The sequence below is a fragment of the Cyanistes caeruleus genome, chromosome 21 (genome assembly GCF_971803275.1).
Source record: "Cyanistes caeruleus chromosome 21, bCyaCae1.hap1.1, whole genome shotgun sequence".
NCBI lineage: Eukaryota > Metazoa > Chordata > Aves > Passeriformes > Paridae > Cyanistes > Cyanistes caeruleus.
In genome coordinates this window covers 5,848,252-5,871,097 of record NC_141721.1, presented here as the reverse complement: position 1 = coordinate 5,871,097, position 22,846 = coordinate 5,848,252, and the positions used below count along the sequence as shown (strand labels likewise).

Here is a 22,846-nt window from a genome sequence, read left to right as displayed (position 1 = left end):
CAGGCAGAGGGAGGTCGAGAGAGACAAACATTAAAGAGCATTTATTGGTGTTGGCCGCAGTCGGAGCTGCTCGGGCTCCCCCGGCCCTGGCCCAGATGTTGCTGTGGGGTGCACGGGTGGGTGGAGGGGGGGGCACAAGCTATGAAAAATCCCAGGGGAGCAAGTCCAGCCCCCCCCCCCCTGCAGCCCCCGACCCCCCATGTGCAAAGGGGGAGCAGCCGGGGCAGGGGGCCGGGGTTAGCACCATTTGACGTAAGGTTTCTCTCGGGGTCAGTGCCCGGGACGAGGGGGTGCAGCGCTGCCAAGGTGGGGCATCCGAGCAGGGTGGAGGGGTGCGAGCAGGGTTAAGGGGGGTGACACCGGAGCGCCCTTCACAGGCACCCCTTCAGCTGCCCCAGCAGTCCCCGTGCCATGGGGGGCGGCTGTGCAGCCCCTCGCTGGCTGTGGGGTACCATAGTGCTGAGCCCCCACCCCTGCTGGCAGGCAGAGCAGCTCCTGGGTAAGTGCACTTGGTAGCGCCTGGGCAGGGGGGGGAAGAGAGAACTGGGCAGAGCCCCCTGGCTCTGGGGGCACCCCAGGACCCCACGCAACTGGCAACCCACCCATGTGGGGCAGGAGGTGCCTCCCACCGCCTTCCTGGGGTGAGGGGCTGAGCAGCACGCCGTAGGGCGGCTGGGGGAGCAGGGCTCTCCTGGAGAAGGGGTACAGTCCGTGGAGTTGCCCTCCCTGGTCCCTGCCGCCCCAGGTGCAGGGTTAACATCCACCCCCACCCTGTGCTGCTGTGGGGTGCCCCCACCTCACCCCAATACCGCCCCAGCTCTGGGGACGTTCTCCCAGGGCCAAATCCTGCTCCCCCCTTTCCCATTTGCCCTCCGCAGTTTTTGGACTGGGTACCCCCACAGCACTCCCCTCCCGTGCCTGCAGACACGGCCCCGGCCGCATCCCCATCCCCAGTGGGGTGGGCGAGGGGCTCAGTGGGGGTGCGGGGTCACTTCTCCGTCAGCGAGAGCTGCAGGATCCGCTGCAGATCCTCCTCCTCCTGGCGCGTCCGGCGCTCCGCTTCCTCCTGCTCCCGCGCCGACAGCGCCATGGCCAGGCGCAGCTGCTCGGCGTAGCTGGGGAACAGGGCCCTGGGCCCCCCACCACCCCCCGGCGACGGGGCCACGGGGGGATGCGGGGATGCCGTGTGCTGGGGAGTCCTGGGGGCGGCAGGGACTCAGTGGGGTCCCCGTGGCTCCAGCCCCCACTCCCACTCCCCCCACGGGGGCTGGCCGGACCTTACCAACCTGTCTCCCCGGCGGCCCTCGTGCGACATGGGGTGCGTGCCCGGCTTGCTGTTGGTCAGTGCTTCCCAAATGGTCACCTGTGGCCGGTGCCAGAGGGGTGCTTGGAGGGCGGCAATCCCAAAAACCAGCCCCCCCAGCACGAGCTCTGACCCGCCACTGTGGGATGCAGGGATGGGGAGACGTGGGGTGAGTGAGGATCCTGGGTGGCGTCGGGATGGGGTGGGCAGCGGGGTCCCTCAGCCGGGGGTACAGCAAGAGGTGAGGGGGTGGCAGTGCCCACCTGGTCATACTCGCTGCCCGCTTCCAGCAGGCTCTGCTGGATGGCGAACTGCAGCAGGTCATCCTCGTCCTCCCGCAGGGCGTCCTGGTGGGTGCCCACCACACTGTACCCCCGCGGCACCTCGAACAGCGCCGGGTCCATCTCACACGCTCGGCACGAGGCTGTGCGGAGAACAGAGCTGGCCTGGCTGAGCACCCTGTGGGACCCCCTCCTGTTGTGTGTCCCTTACCCTGCTGTGACCCACAGCCACCAGCTGTACCCCCAGACCCCGCTGGGACACCTTCCCATCCCACCTCACCATGTCGTCCCCCACGTACTCAGGGAGCTGGAGCTGCTGACACTGGAGGAGTCGCTGCTGGGTGAGGGTGCCTCGCTGCTGGGGCTGTGCCGCAGGGAGCTGACAGGCTCGTCACACCCATTGAGGTTGCCGAAGGTTATTCGGGCGTTGAGGATATGGAAGATGGGGATTTCTGCAGGAAAAGGGAAAAAAAAGTGAGGAGGGAAGCTGGCTGTGCCAGCCAGGTCAGCAGCAGAGCCCAATCCATACCGATCTTGACAGGGAAGCCGGGCGGGAGGCGCAGGGTGATGAAATCCCGCAGTTTGGCGAAGAGCGCGTTGCTTATTGCCATGAGGTCGATGATGGGGGCAACCTGCTCGCAGAGGGACAGCGGGTGGTCCTCACACAGCCACAGCTTCGCCTTGAACCTGCCAGGGACAGGCGTTGGGCTGGGGACCCACCCCTACCTGTCCCCCCACCCCAAGCCCTGCAGCAGTGGAGGTGGGGACACAGGGAGTCCCCGTCTGCTCCTCCCCCTCTCACTTCTGTGTCTTGGTGGTGAGCTCCATGGGCCGTCCCATGTCCCGGTTGCCCAGCTCAAAGTTGGGGTTGAAGTACTCCTCAGGGGTGATGGCGGTGGGGTTGGCGTGGCTCAGTGTCTGCGTGATCAGTGTCTGCATGGGGGGACAGCCCTGCAGGGTGAGAGGGGAGGTCTGACTGCAGGGCCACCCCCTCTGACCCCTGAAACACTCACCCCATTGTTGGGCCCCACGTGCTGCTCAGCGATGCCCAGGAAGGATTGCAGGGGGGTCTTACAGCCTGCGGGAGAAGAGGGGGTGAGGGCAGAGCCAGAGGTGCCCTGCCCACCCAGCCCGTGCTGGCTCCACCTTTGCTCTTGCCCTTGTGCTGGTCTGAGAGGTGCTCGGTCCGTGTCCGTGTGATCAGCTCCACGTTGGAAGCACCATAGACCTGACCGAGGAGGGGAGAATGGCAGAGGTGGCCACCTCACCTCACCATACCCTCCTGGGCAGCTCAACCCCCTGCCCCTCACCTTGGCCTCATACCCATTCACCATTTCTGTCTTCTCGCTCCTCCAGCCCAGGATCCCGGACTTGTTCCTGGGGTGACACAGCACCGTGAGCTTGCTTGGACAGCCTGGAGTGCCATCACCCCCGGGTGTGGGCTCGGTGCCACCCCAGCCCACCTCTCGAAGGCGATGTTCTTGGTGTCGAGCTGGGTAGTGACGACGGGGGCCGTCAGCCGCCCCATCACCTGCTCCTCGGTGGGCTGCACAGCAGCCAGCAGCACCTCCTGGTCGTGGCCAGCCAGGGCCAGCGTCTCTGAGTAGACCACCCGCCTGTCATGGTCAATCTCCATCACCACCGCACTGCTGTCTGCAGGGAATGGGGTCAGGACAACCACGGTGCCCACCGGCTCACCCAGCAGCACTCCCCAGGGAGGGGGATGTGCTGGTGTCACCTCACCTTGTCCCCGAAAGACAAAGCTGCGGTTGCCCCGCTGCCAGGTCATGTGGTCGAAGCCCAGCAGTGTGGTGTCCACCCGCAGGTTCTGGCCACTCTTCCACACCTTGTAGGTGTCGCTGGGGCAGATCTTGGACACCAGGGGCACTGGGGAGAAATGCTGATAGCCCAGCTGGGGATGGGGATACCTGCACCCCAAGGGGCGAGGGACGCAGCTGGGGAACGCGATGCCTTGGCGGGATGGGGGTCTGCAAGCTTGGGGTGTCGGGGGACAAGGGGGCAGGTGACCCCCAACCTGGGGATGGACACTGGGGCTGGGAGACTCTGGTGGGAAATTCCTGCTCCCCCCACAGCCATGCTATGGCCTGAGCTCACCCCAGCTGGTGAACTCCCACTTCATCTCCACGTAGAAGTCCTGGGCCTGTGGAGAGCACAGAGGGGTCAGGGGACGCCCGTGGCTGCAGCCCCGCAGCCCCTGCTGAGGGAGGTACCTTGCGCAGCTTCTCCAGCAGGACAGGGATCCCGGCCAGGCGCTTGATGGCTCTCTGGTAGTCACGGTAGCGCAGGACCAGCTGCACCAGCTCCAGGTCACGGGTGCTCACAGCCTCCTGCAGGACTGCGGGGCAAAGGGGCAGTGCCCAGGGCACAGCATGGCACTGCAGAGCTGGGCACTGCAGAGCTGGGCACTGCAGAGCTGGGCACTGCACAGCTGGGCACTGCACAGCTGGGCACTGCAGAGCTGGACACTGCACAGCTGGGCACTGCACAGCTGGGCACTGCACAGCTGGACACTGCACAGCTGGGCACTGCAGAGCTGGACACTGCACAGCTGGGCACTGCACAGGAGCCACAGGCACAGAGCACTGTGTGAGCAGCACCAGGGCAAGCACGACCACACCTGCGCCCGTGTCCTTGTCCACATCTGTGTCCATGGCCATGCCCATCTCCACGGCCATCTCAGCGTCAGGACAGCCTGCAGGAGGAAGGGGGGCAGCAGCCACCCGCTCACCTGTCCATCCGCTGCGGTTCTCCTTGCCCACGTCGGCACCATGCTTCAGCAGCACCCTGGCACACTCAAGGTGGCCCAGCGTGGTGGCCAGGTGCAGGGGAGTGCGTCCTCGGGGGTCCAGCTGCTCGATGTCGGCCTGCCAGGAAGGAATGAGGATCTGAGATCACTGGGGTGGCCAGACCTTGCTCTCCAGTGCTGTCCCACAGGTGTGCAGCTCCCAGACATGGAAAGCAGCCAACATTTGATAGTGTTTGTGAGAGAATCCCCACCCCTGACCTCCCCAAATAGGGGCACCTCAAAAGCCTCTCCCTGCTGCCACTGCCATGCATGAAGAGGGCATGGAGAGCATGGTGGTGGCACCCAGCACCTCTCCTCACAGCCAGGCTGGGCTGCACCCACCAGACGGGCACAGAGCACGGGCACAGCATGGCAGTGTGGGGGGAAACAGATGCCCCTGGCATAAGTGCATGCAGCTCTGCACATCTCGATGCAGCTGCAAGCTCCAGAAAAGCCCCCACCTCTGGGATTTGGGGGGGTTGTGCCCAGTTGCCAGGCAGCAGCTGCTGGCAGCCCCCCTCCACCAGGGCTGGGAGCGCGGCGGGCGACGTGGGCTGCGGCGGGTGCACGTGTTCCCCTGCCTGAGCCGGGGGCGGGCGGCTGCGGGAGCGGAGCGGCTGCTCGGAGCATCCCTGGGGCCCTGGGGAGCCGTCGCTGGGGCTGCCATTGTTTGTGCCAAACCCTGAGCCTGGCACCCAGCCAGCCCTGAGGAATCCCTCATGCGGTGGCGGGTGGGCACCCCCGGCACCCACGGGCCCTGCTGCCCGTGTGGGAAGCATCACACCCATGCCCAGCTGAGGACAGGGCTTGGGGAAGGGGGGACACCCTCTGTGCCCCAAAGGGATCATCTGGGGTAGAAGCATCGTGCCTGGAGAGGGGCACTCAGATGCTGCCAGGGCAGGAGGCAGCGGGGCAGTCCCCAAATCATTGGTTTTGAGGAGGCCACCCTCAGGAGAACAAATCTGGGGCACCGGACCCAAAGGTGCCAGCTGGGACTGGGCAGCCAGAGGTGTTCGGGCATGGGCAGAGGTGGAGCACGGGTTCCCTGGTACCCAGTCTCACCTGCAGCACATCCCTGCCTCACTCTGGGCATGTCCTGCATTCCTGCTGCCCCAGAAACGCTCCCATCCCTGCCCAGGCTGTGGCTATTCCCATGGCCCTCATCCCCAAGGACTCACCAGGCAGGGGGACCCCCCCAGTCTGCCCACGACACCAAACCAAACAACCCCCCAGTTCCCTGGGACTCAATGTGTCACTCCAGCGCTCTCCAGGCGACTGCTGCTTCTTAATTGCACAAATGAAATGACTCTAATTAAGGCAATCACCCCCCAGCTAGAGGAGGGGGCCTGCAGGCTCAGTGGGACTCCCCAGCTGCAGCCCTGCCCCAGCACTGGGCAGGATGAAGGTCCCCAGTGTGGGGACGTGGCACTGGAGCCACCCCAGGGGACATGGTGCTGACCCAGATTCTGCCAGCAAGAGCTCAGTCCTGAGCCCTGGTGTTGGGCTGGCTCCGGTTTGGGGACCACAGCACAGAGCTGCAGGTGCTGCCCATCCTGGGGCCATGACACCCAGCGGGGATGGGGACAGGGACGGGGGTGGCTTCGGGTGGCAGCGGTGCAGTGCAGAACCGCAGCTCAGTCGCTCCTCCTGTGCCAGCCAGGCATGTGGCACAGCACATCCCTCCACTGGGGCTGTCCCTGGGCTGGAGAATCCCAGCTCCTGCTACTGGGTAGCAACAGGGAACATGAGCCAGCACGGGAAGATGGTGCCAGGCACTGCTGCCCCGGGTCCCTGTCACGCCTGAGGGGGCAGGCTGTGGTGAGGGGTGTCCTGGCACAACAGGCTCCCTGTCACTGCCTCACACATCCTTGTGATGTCCCAGTCAAGGGGACCCACTGATCCTTGCTCCCTTGTGGAGGCAAGTGTGGATGGGAGCTCACGGTGACAGTTTGGGGGTGACAGACACAGAGCCCTCACCAGGACACGGAGAGGAGCGATGCTCTCCGCTGCCCCAGCGCTTCCCAGCCCCAAACACCTGCACTCGGGAGGGGCAGCACGTGGAGCCACTGCCCTGTGGGGGTCACCAAGGCCGAGGGAGGGCAGAGCCCTGGGCAGGGGGGCACCTGGCCTCCAGCATTTCACACAGCACCAGCCCCAACCCCAGCTCCTTACCTGAGGGATGCTCCGGCAGGGATAAGGGCTGAGCCGTGTCCCTGGGTGCCCTGGGCAGAGCAGGGAGCCTGGGCTGGCCCTCACCTCCTTCCCCCAAGCCTGCACCTGCCCCAGAGTGCAGCCTGCAGCACCCATGGGCCCCCTGCATGCACCCCTGGGCTGCACACATGACTGGTTTTGCTCCCAATGCCAGCGGGGACCAGGGCAGAGCCCCTGTGCTTCCCAGGCTGGAGGGCTGGAGCCTCTCTGCAGGTGAGTGGGTCAGAGCCCCCCGCAGCCCCTCCACCTCCCCGTGTCTGCCAAGCCCGGCTTTGATATCCGCCGCGCTGGGCTCCTGGGAAAACCCGAATTAGCACGAAAATAAAAACACTGGCCATGGCGAGGGAGACCAGGGTGATGCTGGCGCAGCCTCCGGCTGGACCCCACAATGGAGACGGGTGTGGCGGGAGCCATCTCCTGCATCCCGGCGGGAGCTTGGCGGCACAATGACCCCCGTTTCACGCATCACCACGGTCCTCCCAGCACGGCCCTCAGTGCCCTGGGGCTTTAAGGACCCAGGCCGGAGACTGGGGATGCTCAGCACAGCTTCCCCGTCAGCCTCCCTCCAGCGCCTGCGGTTTCCTGCGTATTCGGGGTTGGGTTTTAATTACCTGAATTACAACGCCACGGGGGAGAGAGAGGCTGGGAACCCGCCGGGGAAGCACCCACACCCCGCTCCATCACCGGGCGGCTGGGAGGTTCCCGAGCTGAGGGACAAAGTGGGTTCCCTCACCCTGAGGAGAGCCCTTGTGAGGCTGGGGGCTGCGCCCTGGCAGCATCAGGGCCCTGTCCCCCCGCCCCTAGAGGGGCTCAGCCTGAGAGCGGGGAGCTGAAGGCTGCACCCCAAGGGGGGTGGCAATACCCTGAGAAGCGGGGTGCGGAGCGGGGGTCTGCAGAGGCCTAGCAGGGAGCACGGGACACGTGCGGAGGGATGCTCGGGGCTGCGTGTGCTGGAGGATGCGGGAGACCCGCGGGTGGTACCCAGCGCCCCGCGGCAGCCCCGAGGGCAGCAGGCACAGCCGCTGGGTGCAGATGGGGACACACACCACAACCCCAGGGCCTCGCCAGCGCAGAGAGCGACCCCATCCCCCCTCATCTCCATCCTCATCCTCACCCCGGCCCCGAGCATTGCATCAGCCCCAGCCGAGCGGAGCCGGGCCGTGCCGTGCCGGGAGTGTCCCCCCGCCGCCCCACCTGCTTGGCGCTGAGCTCCCGGTCCAGGTCACGGGCGCGGTTGTGCCAGACGAGGTAGTGCAGCGGGTACCTGCCCTCCGGCCCCTTCCTGCCCGAGCAAGACGCGAGCATCCTCCGTGCATGCTGGAGCGGCGAGGCGGGCGCGGCGCGGGGCGGGGGGGGCGCGGGGCGGGGCGGGCCGCCACCTCCCGCCCGGTGCTTCCCCGGTCCCCCCCCGCACCGCCCGGCCTCATGGGACTTGTAGTTGCCCTGCCCGGCATCGCCCCCTTCTTCTTCCTCATCTTCATCCTCCTCTTTCTTCGGCTCCCTCCCGCACCGCTCAGCCCATCACCGCGGCCTCCCATGCCGCAGGGAGGCCTGCAAACGGGCGCCCCACTGGCAGTCAGCATCCTCCCCAAATTCCCCCCTTTCCCGGGCTGATCTTCCCCCTCCCGGCTGACCCCGTGGGGCAGCGGGCCCGAGCGTATGGTGGGGCAGGGGTGACGGCGGCACGGGGGGACCAGGTGGGGGCCGTGGGGGGACCCCCACTCCCGCCCCCGCAGCAGGCACGGGCCCCCAGCCCCGTTTCCTTTTCCGCCTGCGTCTCTCCCGAGCGGGCGTCGCGTTTTCCGGCTGCCGCCCAAGAACAATGCAAGGCTGGGCCTCTGCGGCCGCCCCGGCCTCCGCCGGCGCAGCGCTCCCGGCCCCGCACCCCGCTGCTCCCCACCCTCCCATGGGGGAACCCCCCTCCCCGGCATTATTCTGTGCTCAGCCGTGGCGGTGGCGGTGGTCGCATCCCCCCGCCCCTGTCCCCGCGGAGCATCCCCCATCCAGCCCCCGTGACGTCATGAACCTCAGCAGCGAGGTCACCCCTCGCCTGCCCCGGGGGGCTCCCCCTGCCTGGGGGGCTCCCGCTGGAGTCTGAGCCCCGCAGCTCTCTGTGGGGCCCCCATGGGGTGTCCCCTCTGCTCCAGGCGCTTAAAGGGTCACAGTACGGAGCAGACCCCAAATAGTCCCCAATCCCCCCACCCGCCCCCAAACTCCCCTGCTGAGCACACTGAAGGGGTGTGTGGCCCAAGGCAGTATCCTGGAGAAGGGCTGTGCCCGGGAGTGGGGTGCACAGTGTCAGGGGTGGCATTGGGAACAGGGCTGGGGGTGCCCCAGGACTTCGGCAGGATCAAGAACAAGTGTCCAGAGCAGGACTGAAGCAATTTGGGGGTTCCCTGGGCTGGGACCGGGTTACACAGGACCCGGAACAGGAATGGGACCGGTGCCACCCTTCCAGGATAAACAGGACGAGGGCTGGGAGCGGGACCAGGACAGCGCTCCGGGCTGAAAATGGGACCGGGAGAGCCCCGAGGACGGGCACTGGGGTGAGGATTAGGGGATGCCCGGGATCAGGAGCAGAGCAGGGCCAGGGCTGATGCCCCGCAGCGGGTGAGGTGCCCGGGTCCGGGGCTGTCCAGGGGGCGATTACAGGTGCGGCTGCGGGTCGGGGGCGGCGCCGGTGTGGGTGTGGAGCGGTGCCGGTGCCTGCGCGAATTCGTGTGCGGCTCCGGCTGTGTGTGCGGGGCGGGGGCAGTGCAGGTGCGTGTCCCGGTGCGTGTCCCGGTGCGTGTCCCGGTGCGTGTCCCGGTGCGGGGCGGTGCCGGGTCCGGGTTCGGTTCGGCTGCAGCCGCGAGTGCGGGGCGGCCGCGGCAGCGCTGCCGGTGGCGGGGCGGGGGCGGTGCGGCCCCTCCTCCGCCGGGGCCGGGCCTGCGCCGCTTCCTGCGGAGCTGCCGGGCGCTGGGAGCAGCCGGCAGCCCCCGGCCCCGCCGCTCCGGGCCCCGCCGCCCCCGCCCCGCCGCCCGGCCCCCTCCCCTTCCCCGCCGCCGCTCCCCCGGCGGGCCCGGGGGCGCCGCCGCCGCCCCACGCTGGCGCAGAGGCCCGGGCCCGGGCCCGCCTCGCCGCTGAGGATGTCCCGGAAGGCGCCGCGGGCAGAGGTGTGCGCCGACTGCAGCGCCCCAGGTAAGGGCCCCCCCGCATCGGCACCGGCACGGCCCCGCCAGCCTCCCCGCCCCCCCCCCGCTGCCCCCCGGAGCCTGCCCCGAGCGCCCCCCGCGCCCCTGAGAGCCCCCTCTGCGCCCCACGGCACCCCGCGCTGCGCCCCCGGCAGCCCCCTCTGTACCCCGAGCTGTTTGCCCCCGGACTGCTCCCCATGACCCCTTTCGCATCTCCCTCTACGCCCCACATCGAGACCCCTTTGCACCCCCCTGAATGCCCCTGCTTATTCCTTTCTGCACCCCACTCTGCACACTCAAGGGAGCCCCACTGAGTCCCCCGTCTGCCCCCCAAGAACCCTCTGAAGTGCCCCCGGTGAAACGCCTTGATGAAACTCACGACCCCCTTGGTGCCCCCCCTTTTAGCCTCCCGGAATACCCTCGTACACTGCAGACGCATCCCCGAAAGCCCCGCATGCTCTCCTCCGTGCCTCTCCAGCGCACCCCGTGTCCCCACCGCTCCCCTGCACCACCCACAGCGTGCTCAGCCCGGGCGGGGGCTGCTGGCACACGCTAGGGACGCGCCAGTGGGTGCCAGCAGCGCTGGTGACCCCGTAACTGGCAGGATGATGGGGGACACCCTCCTGCACCCCACAGCCAGCCCCCACCCCAGCCGGATCCGGGTTTGGCGGTGCCGCTTGGGTGAGCCGCGCTGCAAGCCAGAGCCGAGCCTGGGCAAGACCATTCCCATCCCCGCTGGTGCCGGTGCCCCCACGCTGGGCACCCGCCCGTGGGCGTCACGGTGGGTTTGGCCCCCCAAACCCTGCCCACGGTAGGGCCGGACCCCAAAGCTGCCCGTAGCCAGCGCAGGTGGCCCCACGGCAATGAATGAACGGGGCTCCGAGCCGGCCCCGGAAAGCTGCCCGCGGGCCAAGGCTGTGCCGAAATTATTCCGGCCACGTGCCAATGGCCGGATCCTGCCAGGAGAGCTGTCGGCACGCGTGGGCGAAAGGCTGCCCTGCCTCCAGGCATTCCCCTTGCCGGCGGGCAAGCGGGGGGCCAGGGCTTCCCGAGGCGGTGCCGGGGCTTCCTGCTGCGCCCAGGGGAAATGGAAACCAGTTTTTTCCAATCTCTTATCGCCTGGCAGCCATGGGAGGAAATGATTTATAAAGTCCAGAGGCCGTTTCCTAGCGCGCTGGGAGCACCCGCTGTCTCTGCCGGGGATGCGCTGCCCGGCCCCGCATGCGGGGTGCCCGTGGGGTGCTCTGATCCCTCTGCCCGGCCTCCCTTGGCCCCATGCAGGGATGCCGTCTGGCCCCAGCCCTGCATCACCGGTGCGGGGCCGAGTTCTGGGGATCCCGGTGTCAGCTCACATCCCGATGCAGGGATTGAGGTGCCGCGAGCTCCCTTGGACTCGCTCCTCAGGATCCTCCCAGGGTTTGGGGTGTCCCTGTGCCAGCGCTCCCGAGCCGCTGCAGTGCCCACCGCATCCCACCACATCCCAGCTGCCCTAGGGCGGGAGGGGCTGTTGCCCCAGGGATACTCTGGATCCACTCGGCTGGGGGGCCGCGGGCCGGCTCCCCCCGCACGGAGCGTCCTGTTCCCGGCGGTGGCCGTGGGCAGCGGGTGCGAAGGCACAGATGCCGCTGCACCGGCTGCCAAGGCGCTGCCATCTGCGTGCGCGGGGCTGCCAGGCTGGGGGGGCCACCACTCCCCCTGGCCACCCCACCCCGCCCCCGGGGCACTGCAGCAAGGCAGGATGCCGTGCCCCCCCAAAACGGTGTCCCCAGGGCTCTGGGGGGGTGCGTGGGGAGGGGTCCGGGACCCTGCAGTGAGGAAGGAAGTGGGGGAGGCTCGGCTGCCTGCCTGCCTTCCTCCCTCTGTGAGGTCGTGGGGCCACTGTCCCCCCTCAGGGCCATCGGAGGGGCCAGTGCGGCCACCCCCCCAGGCTTGGGGCTGCCCCCCTTCGTGGGACAGTGTGGTGTTTGTGTAGGACCCACAGAAACAAGGGGAGGGGGTGGGGCTGGGCAGAGTGGGGTGGGGGTGGTCCTGGTGGCAGGACCCCCGTCGTGCCCGGCAGAGGGGACACCTGGGAACGATTCAGCATCGTCACTCGGTGCCTGGCTGTGTTTCCTGGGAAGGGGGAGGCTGTGACCCAGCGGGGGTCCTTAAATCCTGTCCTCATGCTGCTGTGAACAGCTGCAGCTCAGCGGCCACACCACGGGGCCAGACCCCCACGTCCCCAGGACCCGTCTTTGGGGTGCAGGCATGGGGAGCTGCTGCCCGGCCGGGAGCGGTGCCCCCGTGGGTGCCGGGGCCGGTGCCAGCGCGGGGCCAGCGTGGCTGCTCAAACGGTCCTTTGTTCCCGGCGGGGACACAGAGGTCTCCAGTCCGGCGGGCCGGGGCCAGCGGCAGGGCTGGAGGGGCACGGCAGCGTGGGGGGCCGTGGCACCTGCCCCGGAGCTGGGGTGTCCTGGGGGCTGGCTGCACTGGGGTGCTGAGGCTGCAGAGCTGGTGACCACCCTACATAGGAGCCCATGGACTGGGGGTGCCCACCCACTGCGGGGCACACTGCCCCCATCCGTGACCCCCCAAACACTCAGCCAGGGGCTCCGGGGCTGAGTGACCTCGCAGTGAGAGCCAGGTTGCCCCTGATCAGGGTGTGCTGGCATCATCTCTGCCACCAGCTGTCCTCCTGATGGTGGGGGGCCAAACCCTGCCCTCCTTTTGGCTGGTGGTTGCTATGGGAAACCCGTGGGTTTCCCCTGGTGATGGGCTGAGCCCCTCTTCATCTCCTGGGAAATGGTTGCTGTAGCAACGCATCCCCCTGCTGGATGGATGCATGAGGAGGGGATGCATGGGGAGGGGACACCTGCTGACACCCCCATGCCACCCCCAGACCCTGGCTGGGCGTCGATCAACCGCGGGGTGCTCATCTGCGACGAGTGCTGCAGCGTGCACCGCAGCCTGGGCCGCCACATCTCCATCGTCAAGCACCTGCGCCACAGCCCCTGGCCCACCACCCTGCTCCAGGTGGGTGCTGGGGACACTGGAATGTGGGGAGATGCTCGCTGGGACCCCCAGTGCCCACTGGGCCCTACCTGTCCCGTGCAGATGGTGCACACCTTGGCAAGCAATGGGGCCAACTCCATCTGGGAGCACTCGCTGCTGGATCCAGCGCAGGTGCAGAGCGGGCGCCGGAAGGCAAACCCCCAGGACAAAGTGCAGTAAGTGCTCCCTGTGCTGTGGGGAAGGGGCCAGCACTGGCTGGGAGCCCCCTCCTCACCCCAAAACCCGCTGCCCACTCCCAGCCCCACCAAGTCAGAGTTCATCCGTGCCAAGTACCAGATGCTGGCCTTCGTCCACAAGCTGCCCTGCAGGGATGATGACGGTGTCACTGCCAAGGACCTCAGCAAGGTGGGGTGGGGCTCAGAGACCCCCCTGTGGCAGTGGGGACAGATCCCCCCATTACCAGCTCTCTCCTCTGCAGCAATTGCACTCGAGCGTGCGGACGGGCAACCTGGAGACCTGCCTGCGCCTGCTCTCGCTGGGTGCCCAGGCCAACTTCTTCCACCCGGTGAGCTCTGGTGGGGCTCAGGGACCCCAGAGGTGGTGTGGGGCCCAGGGGGGTCCTGGAGCCCCATGCCACGTGCAGGCTGCAGGGCTGAGGCTGCCCATGCCCACAGGAGAAGGGCACCACACCGTTGCACGTGGCCGCCAAGGCCGGGCAGATCCTGCAGGCAGAGCTGCTGGTGGTCTACGGTGCCGATCCTGGGGCGCCCGATGTGAACGGCCGGACCCCCATTGACTATGCCAGGTGAGGGCAGGGAAGGGGGTCACCCCTGCCTGCACCCCCACCTAGGGTGGGCATCACCCCTGCTGGCCCTCCCACAGGCAGGCAGCCCAGCACGAGCTGGCGGAGCGGCTGGTGGAGTGCCAGTACGAGCTGACTGACCGCCTGGCCTTCTACCTCTGTGGCAGAAAGCCGGGTGAGTGAGGGGGTCCCGGGGTGAGGGGGTTATCCTGGAGGGACTGTGTGGCTTTGCTCATCACCCCTCTCTTTGTGCAGACCACAAGAATGGGCACTACATCATCCCACAGATGGCTGACAGGTGAGTGTCTGGTGCCTGTGGCCCCGCTGGCCTGTCCCACGTCCCCCCCAGCATCCCCACTGGGCTGAGGGGGGGACCCCAGTCACTGGAGCATCCCTGGGGGGCAGGGGGTCGGCGTGCCCGCGCGTTTAACGTCCGCCTTTATCCTGTTCTTCCCTCCGCTGCCTTCTCCGGAGCGCAGGGTGCGCCCAAAGTGCATGGCACAGAGGTATTGTCTGCTCGGCTCTGGGGGCCCCCCATGCTGCTGCCATGGGGCCCCCCTGCAGCCCTGCCCGCTCGGCCCAGCCCGGCACCTGGGGGGCACTCAGGGAGGGGGGGGTCCCACTCGCCCCCTGCCACCTCATCCCCCGTGCCTGCCCACCAGCCCTGCTTGGTGAAGCCCCCAATGCCTGAGGGGGTGCATCCCTGTCTTGTTGGGGTGCAGCTGGGGACTGTTTTGGTGGGAACAGGCCAGGAATAACCCCCACTTTTTCTTTCTTCCCTCCCCATACCCCCCAGCCTGGACCTCTCTGAACTGGCCAAAGCAGCCAAGAAGAAGCTGCAGGCGGTGAGTGGGGGGCCAGGGCAGGGCTGAGGGTGTCTGCCTGCTCCTCTCATCCTGCCTGACACCGTCCCCTGTGCTGCTGCAGCTCAGCAACCGCCTCTTCGAGGAGCTGGCCATGGACGTGTACGACGAGGTGGACCGTCGGGAGAACGACGCGGGTGAGGGGGTGTGGGGTGCAGCTCCCCGGGGCTGGGGTGGGCGTCACGGCACGGGGAGGAGCAGCTGGCAGGGCTGTGGGTGAGCCCTGCAGTCCCCCCAGTCTGGATGTGTCCACTGGGACTGCAGGCCCCTCCTTCTCCCTTCCTCTGCCTGGGAAGGCTTGCTCAGCACTGGGTGCCCAGGCTGGGGAGCTGCCCGAGGTGGGTGCCAGGATCCCCCAGGGATGGATGCTTGGCCTGCAGTGGTGCCCCTGATCTGGGGGGTGGGTGGCAGGGTGGGTGGCAGCAGATGTGTCAAACCATCTTCCCACCAGCTGGGGGGTGCTGAGCTGGTGCTTGAAAGGGTGAAGAGCATGGGAGGGTCCTGTTAGGGGGTTATGGGAGGACCCCGGCCCCACTGGGTGGTTGCAGGAGGTGATTCCTGTCAGCCTGGCCAGGCTTCACTCCCAATCCCAGCAGGCTGGCCCTGCACCCGTGCCTGTGTCCTGCCGGCTCCAGGCCCTGCAGCCTGCTTGTCCGGGGGTCCAGCCCCTGTGTCTGTCCCCTGGGGCCTGACACCAGGTGCCTTCCTGCAGTCTGGCTGACGACGCAGAACCACAGCACGCTGGTGACAGAGCGCAGCGCCGTCCCCTTCCTCCCTGTCAACCCCGAGTACTCAGCGACGCGCAACCAGGTGAGGCTCCCTCTAGGCCACACGACTCCCCTGTGCACCCAGACCCCTGCTCACCCCCTTTTCCCCCCAGGGCCGGCAAAAATTGGCCAGGTTCAACGCCAGGGAGTTTGCCACCTTGCTCATCGACATCCTTGGGGAAGCCAAGCGCCGGCAGCAAGGGAAGAGTCTGCTTAGCCCCACGGGTGAGGCATGGAGGGCAGCGAGGTGGGGCTGAGCACTCCCCCCTGCCCTGTGCTTAGCACCTGCCCTGCCCTTCCCCAGATGCCCTTGACTACTCGCTGCGGAGCCAGAGTGACCTGGATGACCAGCACGACTACGACAGTGTCGCCTCTGATGAGGACACGGACCAGGAGCTGCTGCGCAATGCCTCCCGCAACAACCGTGCCAGGGTGAGCCAGGCCCTGGCCTGCACTGCCAGCCAGACCCCACCTCTGGGACCCTAGTGCTGAGCTCCTCTCCTTGCAGAGCATGGATTCCTCCGACCTGTCAGATGGCCCCATCACGCTGCAAGAGTACCTGGAGGTGAAGAAGGCTCTGGCTGCCTCTGAGGCCAAGGTGCAGCAACTGATGAAGGTGAACAACAGCCTGAGCGATGAGCTGCGCCGGCTGCAGCGCGAGGTGGGTGTGGGGCCAGCAGGACTCCCCTCCTCAGCATTCCCCCCACCTCCTCATTGATGCCTTCTCCCTTCTCCTGGCTGCAGATCCACAAGCTGCAGGCAGAGAACGCGCAGATCCGTCAGCAGACTGGTCCCACGCATCCAACCCCGGCCCCCAGTGAGCGGCAGGAGCACGGGCACCCCCCGGGCATGGCCCCCCCACACCGCCGGGACCGCCAGGCCTTCTCCATGTACGAACCAGGCTCGGCGCTGAAACCCTTCGGGCAGCCAGTGGAGGAGCTGGTGACACGGCTCCAGCCCTTCAGCCCTGGCGTGAGTGTGCTTGGCTGGGTGGGAGGGTTTTGGGGTGCAGCAGTCCCCTCCAGCCCCACAGGGTGCTGGTTCCCGTCCCCGCGGGGCTGTAACCTTTCGTGTGTCACCAGGAGGTGGAGGACGAGGCTCTGTACTCCATGCACATCCCGGCCAGCGTGTACCGGGTAAGGGGGCCGCAGTGGGGGCGGCTCCTGCATGGGACATGGTGGATGTCACCTGCCTGGGATGTGGCCTTAGGGATGTCCTGTCCCCCCACTGCCCTGGACTCCCCTGGGTCAGGCCGGGGATCTCCCCAAGGGATGGCAGCTGTGGGCTGTTTGTGCATGCAGGGTGGCAGTGTCCCCTGTGCTCGTCCTCCCTTGCACGTCACCAGGATCGGCTCTGCACCCCGTTCAGCATGGGCTTCCCCTCTTTTCCCCTTCCAGATCCGGAAAGGTCCATCTGCCTCCTCGGTGCCCTTCCCTCCATCCTCCCCACTGCTCTCCTGCCCACCTGATGGTGCCCGACACATGGTGATGTATCAGGGAGGGGGAGCAACTCTTGGGGTGGAGAGACTCCTGACCCTGTGTGGGGATGGGGCTGGGCAGGGCTTCACACTGCTCCTCTCCCCTCCAGGGCAAGCTGGACCGGCATGGCAGCGGCACTGACAGCGACTACGACAACACACAGGCCAGTGAGGTTCTGATCAGGTGAGTGGTGGGGCTGGGAGCTGCACCAGTGTACGTGGGGACACAGGGACAGGGGGCTGATACTGACCCAGGCCGGTTGGTTGGTCCCTGCAGCATGGAGGGGAAGCGGTTTGTGGAACTGAGCAAGGATGAGGATTTCCCCCATGAGCTGGACCCGCTGGACGGGGAGCTGGACCCTGGCCTGCCCAGCACGGAGGATGTCATCCTCAAAACTGAGCAGGTCACCAAGAACATCCAGGAGCTGCTGCGGGCAGCACAAGAGTCCAAGCATGACAGGTAGGACTGGGGCACAGCCTCTCCCTGTGTCCGCCCTCCTGGACACCCAGACCAGGGGTGGGGCCATGCCTTGTCATCCTCCATGGTTGGGAAGCGCTGTCCGTGTTGCTCACCTGTTCTCCTTGCCCCCAGCTTCGTGCCCTGCTCAGAGAAAATCCACTCGGCTGTGACAGAGATGGCATCACTCTTCCCTAAGGTAGGAGGAGTGGTGTGTCCCTGGGGTGGTTGTGGTCCCCACCAGACACTGTCAGCCCCTTGAGCATGGGTTCTGACCCTGTTCCTGTGCTCTGCCACAGAAACCAGCACTGGAGACTGTGCGGAGCTCGCTGCGGCTGCTCAACGCCAGCGCCTACCGGCTGCAGAGCGAGTGCCGCAAGACCGTGCCCCCCGAGCCCGGTGCCACCGTGGACTACCAGCTGCTGACCCAGCAGGTCATCCAGTGTGCCTACGACATCGCCAAGGCCGCCAAGCAACTGGTCACTATCACCACTCGTGAGAAGAAGCAGTGAGCGCCAGCCCACGTCCCCCCAGGCCTCCGCACTCTCCGTGTCTCCCTTCCCTCCGGCAGCAGCCGGCACCTGGGGCGAGCGTGGCTGCAAGTGGCCTTTTTGGGGAGCCAGGGTGTGGGGTTCCTCGTGCCCCCCGCGCCATCAAGGAGCTGATGCTCAGCCTGCGGGGTAGGTGCCTGCGTCCCCCTGTACAGCCCCCTGCCCACCCCGCAGCACGCGCCTAACTTATCCTGTACATAGCCTCTGTAGCTGTCCGTGGCGGCGGTGGCCTTGTACCCCCACCCCCCACAAAGCCCCTCTCTGGGTGGCCGGTACCCCCGAGGTCACCCACGGCATTACACTGGACTGGGGCGCCCGCGGGTCCCCCCCCCCCCCCCTTCCCCGGGCGTCCTGCACCCCTCCCCGGGTGTCCTGCCCCATGCCGGGGCCGCACTCCCCACTGTAAGATGTGTCCTTGTACATTTGTATCAATAAAGGTGTGAGCATTGCACGGGCGCCCGGCCCCCGGCTCCTGCGCCCCTGGAGGGTCCGTGGCTGCAGGGGGCTCAGTGGCAGTGGCCCTCCGGCTCCAGGCAGGGCTCGGCCACGTGTCCCTCCCGTTTCACCCAGTCCCCTTGGCCCTGCTGGCCGCTCACGCCATCCCCGGCTCAGCCCTGCTGTTTGCCCAGCCCCGGGGCTGGGCTTTCCCAGCACGGCCCCGCCATCGCTCTGCGAAGCCGCCGAGCATCGGGGCTGTTGGCTGGGGCTCCTGCTGCTCCCATGCTGTCCCCGGAGGGTTTGGTGGCCGCGGCCGCGCTGCTCTTGGGGCTGGGCTTCCTGGCTTGGTGCGTTTGGGCAGGGAGGCTGGAGGTACCTGGAGACATGGGAGAGGAGGAGGAGGAGGAGGAGGAGGGGATCCCTCTCATGGCCGAGGAGGGTTTGGGGCACTGCCGGCTGCTGTGCAAGCCCTCGGCTCTGGCGCAGCACCTGGTGCGGAGCTTGGGGCGGTCAGCAGCGCTGCGGGGGGGACGCTGGCCATGGCCACGCTGGCCCCGGCTCCAGATGCTGTGGCAGCTCGTGCAGCCACCTGAGCCAGAGCCGGTGGTGACCCGTGAGCTCCTGCAGCTGCCTGACGCTGGGCTGGTGGCCCTGGACTGGCTGGTGGGGCCGTGGGGGGCTGCGGGTGGCAGCGGGGGGCTCTCCAGCCCGGTGCTGCTGCTGATCCCTAACGCTGCCGGGAAGGTGACGGGCGGGCTGCTGCAGCTGGGGCTGCGGGCGCTGGAGCGGGGCTTCATCCCGGTCATCTTCAACCGCCGGGGCCACAACGGCTGCCCCCTCACCACCCCCCGGCTCCAGTCCTTCGGGGATCCCGGGGACCTGCGGGAAGCTGTGACCTACCTGCGGTGCCGCCACCCCTGTGCCTCTCTGTTGGCTGTCAGCGAGGGCTCGGGCTCGGGGCTGCTGCTCGCCTACCTGGGCGAGAGCGGCTCCTCCAGCCGCCTGACCGCCGCCGCCTGCCTCTCCCCTGTCTTCCGTGGCCGGGACTGGTTTGAGGCCGGGATGCCCTGGCTTTACGAATGGCCGCTGCTTCTCCACCTCAAGCAGGGATTGAGCAGGTCAGTGCAGTCCCTGGGGCTTGGGGAGGTGGATGGGTACTCCGGGAACTCCTCGCTCAATCCTGGCTGTGTGCATGGGGTGGGTGCTGCTGCCTACACCAGGAGCCCCAGTGGAGGGGCAGAGGTGCTGAGGGCAGCAAAACTTGCTAGTTAATGAACACCAGCCTGGAGCCGGCTGCCATGAGGCCAGCTGGGCCATCACTTGTGTTCCCAGCCTGGCAGGGGCTGCAGCAGCATCTTGGGGTTCCTGAGCTGGGAGATCTGTCACCCCTGGGAGGAGTTGGTGAAGCCCCTGTGTGGTTTTGGACCCTGAGGGACGAGTGGGCCTGGCCCCTCTCTGTGCACTGCCCCTTGTCCCCAGCACCTGACCCTCCTGCTGGCCCTTGGAGGGGACTATGATGCCAGCCCATGGCTGGGCAGGGGGCTGTGACTGCTGCCATCCCTTCCCAAGGAGTCTGGGTTCCCTAGTGCCCAACACAGCCAGGCTTGAGCAGGCTGGGACAGGAGACAAACTGCCCTGGTCTGAGGCCTTGAGCACATGGGCACTTCCCCAGGTGCTGCTGAGAGCCTGTGGGGGCAAAGGGACCCTGTAGGTGGGCAGATGAGAGCCAAAATAATGTGGATAAACCCCAAAACATAGGGTCAAAGAGGTGACAGATGAAGCTGCAATAAATCCCAGATAGGTGCAGCAAGGTATGGTGCTATCTGCAGGGATGGGGTATTGGGGGGTGGGCAGCAGAGAGTCTCCCCCCTCCCTATCCCTAACCTGATTGCCACTGCAAATGCTGCTGTCAGGGTAATGAAACGGGAGTGCTGGCTGTCTCCTGTTGTCATGGCACCCAGGCTGCACTGTGGGGACCGTCCAGGTTCTCTGGCAGGGCTGGGATGGGCCTCCTAAGCCACTCTGGGGTTGGAGCAGTTGAGGCCACCCCAATTCGCAGAGCCAGGACCATCGAGCAGCCCATGGGCACACAAGCTGATGGCACCCCCATGGCAGCATCCCTGTAACCCCCAGCTCCAAGTGGCATCCCTATGACCTTCCATTCCCACGGCAGCATGCCCCAGCCCCTGCGACATTCCCATCCCAGGCGGCATCCCCATGTCCTCCCCACCCACGGCAACATCCCTGAAATCCCCAGCAGTGTCCCCATTGCCCCCAGCCCATGGCAGCATCCCCCAGCCCCTGGTGGCATCCCTGAACCCCCAAGTCCACGGCATCCCCGCAGGTACACGGGGGCTCTGGCTGACGTGGTGGACACGGACAGGCTCCTGGGCAGCCGCTCGCTGCGGGAGCTGGAGGAAACCCTCTTCTGCCGGACTCGGAGCCGCCCCAGCAGCTGGGAGAGCTACTGGGAACGCAACGAGCCCCTGCGCGACGCGGACGAGGCGGCGGTGCCGGTGCTGTGCCTCTGCAGCGCCGATGACCCCGTGCGCGGCCCCCCGGCCCAGAGCCTGCCCAGGGAGCTGTTCCGCAGCAGCCCCTTCTTCTTCCTGCTGCTGACCCCGCACGGGGGGCACTGCAGCTTCCCCCGCCGCGGGCCGGGACGCTGCTGGGCCCACGAGGCTGTGCTGGAATATTTCAGGGCCATGGCCGAGTTCCTGCGGACGGAGGAGAGGAGGAAGGGGCTGCCGCGGCCCCGCAGGTGGGGGGGTCCCCCGGTGGAGCCCCCCGTGTTCACCTGGCAAAGGTCCTACACACGATAGCCCCCCTGGGGCAGGGTCTCACAAAGGCAGGCACACACACCGTGTACTAAAATTACTTTATTACAGTTGATTTTTTTTTTTTAACATTTCCTTTGCTATGATACAAAGGATACTTACAAACAAAATATTACATATGACCTTATTTTTTTTTTTTCTCTTCTCTTATTTTCTGACAACTTGGTAACAGCTTTAAATGCACAATCTATACAATTAATACAGGTTATATATGAGCTATAATGTATGTTGAACCAGAAGAATACCAGAATACTGACAATATACTGTACATTAAGCCTTACCAGTTAGTGCTCGTGGCATTTTCTACAAGAAGGAAAACGCACACCTGTAGATTCACTCATACCAGCTGGTGCTACCAGAGACGGAAGCAAGAAGGAGTTTAATTCCCCTGGTTAAATCCTTCGTGGCCCATCACCGTGGTGCTGAGCCTGGAAACTTCAGACCAGTGTTCATAGTAAAACAGCAGATATGTGTGTGGTTTTTTGTATCTAATGCTCTGTGGCACAGCACGGCTCCAGCAAGGCTTGCCCCAGAGCAAACTGCCGTGGCGCTGGGGCCGGGTGCTGGGAGAGCTCTTGCTGGGAAGCTGGACCTCCTTGGAGAGGGGGAGAGGAGGAAGAGGAGGAGGAGAGGAAAAGCAACAACAGCTTTGCTGTCATCAGCAGGCAGCTCCTGGGTTTGTGCACATGAATAGGTGGTTGCCGAGGGGGAAGAGCAAGCCCAAGGCATGGCACTCCAGGCACAGCTCCGAGCCTGGCTGCACACAGAGCTCATGCCCAGAAAACCCTCCATGGGGTAGGGCAGCAGCTGCCCTGTGGTCACCTCCTCACCAGAAAAAGTTTGCTTTTTGTTTTGCAGCCAAAGCCAGAGGTGCGTGGCTACAGGTGTGCACTTCCCCTCCTCCTGCCGGGGTCTACATCACACTGATAAGGTTACATTTTTGTTTCATTTTGCTTTTTTTTTTTTTTTTTTTTTTTTCTTTTTTTCCTTTTTAAAGCAACCAGCAAGTGAAGCATTTTTTTAGTTGACTGGCAAAAGACCTGGCATTTGCACAAAAGCTGCAAATGGAAAAGAGCCATCCCCTCCTCCCACCCACTGCATCCCAGCCCAGAAAAATCCCAAACTGTTGGCGGAAGAAAGAAAAAAAAAAAAAAAAAAAAAGAAAAAAAACCCAAAAAACCACAACAGGGGTGGAGGAGAGGAAGGGGAGGGTGAACAGGTTGGAAAATACCAGGTTTGAGTTAACATTTCCTTGACTTCACACAATTCTTGTGCAAAAAGAAACACCCCCCCACCCCCAAACAAACAAAAAACCCAAACCCAGAAACATGCTGGAAATAATGAAAACAAATGGAAAGTAATATATAAAATTAAAAATATAAATAGGATGTCTGGCTGACTGGTAGAAGAATAGGTCATTTAGGTTACAAAAAGGAATATACATTCAAGAGGCTCTGAACCCAGTGGGGTAACTGATGTTAAACTTGTGTTAATAGTTAGGCTAGAATTCTCAAGTTTGTCTTTAAAATCTTCACAACACAAGCAAGCTATTTTTAAAAAATATACACTATACACACCTCACACAGCTTCTCCTATCCGTATTACACACGTTACGCTACCCTCCCATCCACTACACCGAGAGGGGGTCCCACAGCCGAGGGGCCTGGGGTGTCCCCCCATCCCGTCTTGACCCCCCGGCCCCGCAGTGGCGGTGGGGCAGCGATGGCTGCAGGGCCGGGCAGGTCACTTGGCCCCTCCACATCTTACCACAACTTTCTCAAGCATTTACAAGTCACCAAAGGGCTGTAGCCCTTTATGTTATACACACTTCACTTTGCAACGTTAATTATTTACATCAGGGCTGCCCCCCCATCTTTTAGCTGTTTCTA

General features: G+C 65.5%; 3 protein-coding genes across 11 annotated transcripts; 2 read left to right on the top strand and 1 right to left on the bottom strand.

Moving 5' to 3' along the window:
* Positions 1-26: 26 nt before the first annotated feature.
* Positions 27-10,289, bottom strand: ANKRD13B (ankyrin repeat domain 13B). 3 transcript variants are annotated; one of them, XM_086859327.1, is made up of 15 exons: positions 10,201-10,289; positions 4,334-4,469; positions 3,816-3,940; positions 3,700-3,745; positions 3,328-3,471; positions 3,048-3,237; positions 2,895-2,961; positions 2,731-2,812; positions 2,598-2,662; positions 2,387-2,517; positions 2,114-2,271; positions 1,884-2,036; positions 1,567-1,727; positions 1,283-1,363; positions 27-1,199 (listed from the first exon to the last, which is right to left on the bottom strand). In XM_086859327.1, the coding sequence occupies exons 1-15, from the start codon at positions 10,228-10,230 to the stop codon at positions 972-974; spliced, it is 1,797 nt and encodes a 598-aa protein (XP_086715453.1). In that variant the 5' UTR covers positions 10,231-10,289; the 3' UTR covers positions 27-971. The 3 variants fall into 3 exon arrangements, with proteins under 3 accessions (XP_086715453.1, XP_086715451.1, XP_086715452.1); XM_086859325.1 differs by lacking the exon at positions 10,201-10,289 and adding an exon at positions 7,796-7,954; XM_086859326.1 differs by lacking the exon at positions 10,201-10,289 and adding an exon at positions 7,796-7,954 and having other exon boundaries at positions 1,287-1,363.
* On the top strand, positions 9,633-18,138 carry GIT1 (GIT ArfGAP 1). 7 transcript variants are annotated; one of them, XM_086859315.1, is made up of 22 exons: positions 9,633-9,781; positions 12,653-12,786; positions 12,868-12,980; positions 13,065-13,170; positions 13,244-13,330; positions 13,440-13,570; positions 13,648-13,742; positions 13,823-13,865; positions 14,047-14,073; positions 14,364-14,412; positions 14,495-14,567; positions 15,143-15,240; positions 15,311-15,422; positions 15,502-15,629; positions 15,706-15,858; positions 15,942-16,169; positions 16,280-16,333; positions 16,595-16,681; positions 16,785-16,858; positions 16,952-17,134; positions 17,267-17,330; positions 17,431-18,138. In XM_086859315.1, the coding sequence occupies exons 1-22, from the start codon at positions 9,730-9,732 to the stop codon at positions 17,641-17,643; spliced, it is 2,304 nt and encodes a 767-aa protein (XP_086715441.1). In that variant the 5' UTR covers positions 9,633-9,729; the 3' UTR covers positions 17,644-18,138. The 7 variants fall into 7 exon arrangements, with proteins under 7 accessions (XP_086715441.1, XP_086715443.1, XP_086715445.1 ...); XM_086859317.1 differs by lacking the exon at positions 14,047-14,073 and having other exon boundaries at positions 9,642-9,781; XM_086859313.1 differs by lacking the exon at positions 9,633-9,781 and having other exon boundaries at positions 11,665-12,786.
* Positions 18,139-18,402: 264 nt separating this feature from the next.
* Positions 18,403-22,029, top strand: ABHD15 (abhydrolase domain containing 15). The gene is made up of 2 exons (XM_023939530.2): positions 18,403-19,238; positions 20,465-22,029. Exons 1-2 carry the CDS (start codon positions 18,403-18,405, stop codon positions 20,940-20,942), a joined length of 1,314 nt encoding a protein of 437 aa, XP_023795298.2. The 3' UTR covers positions 20,943-22,029.
* The last annotated feature ends 817 nt before the right edge of the window (positions 22,030-22,846 follow it).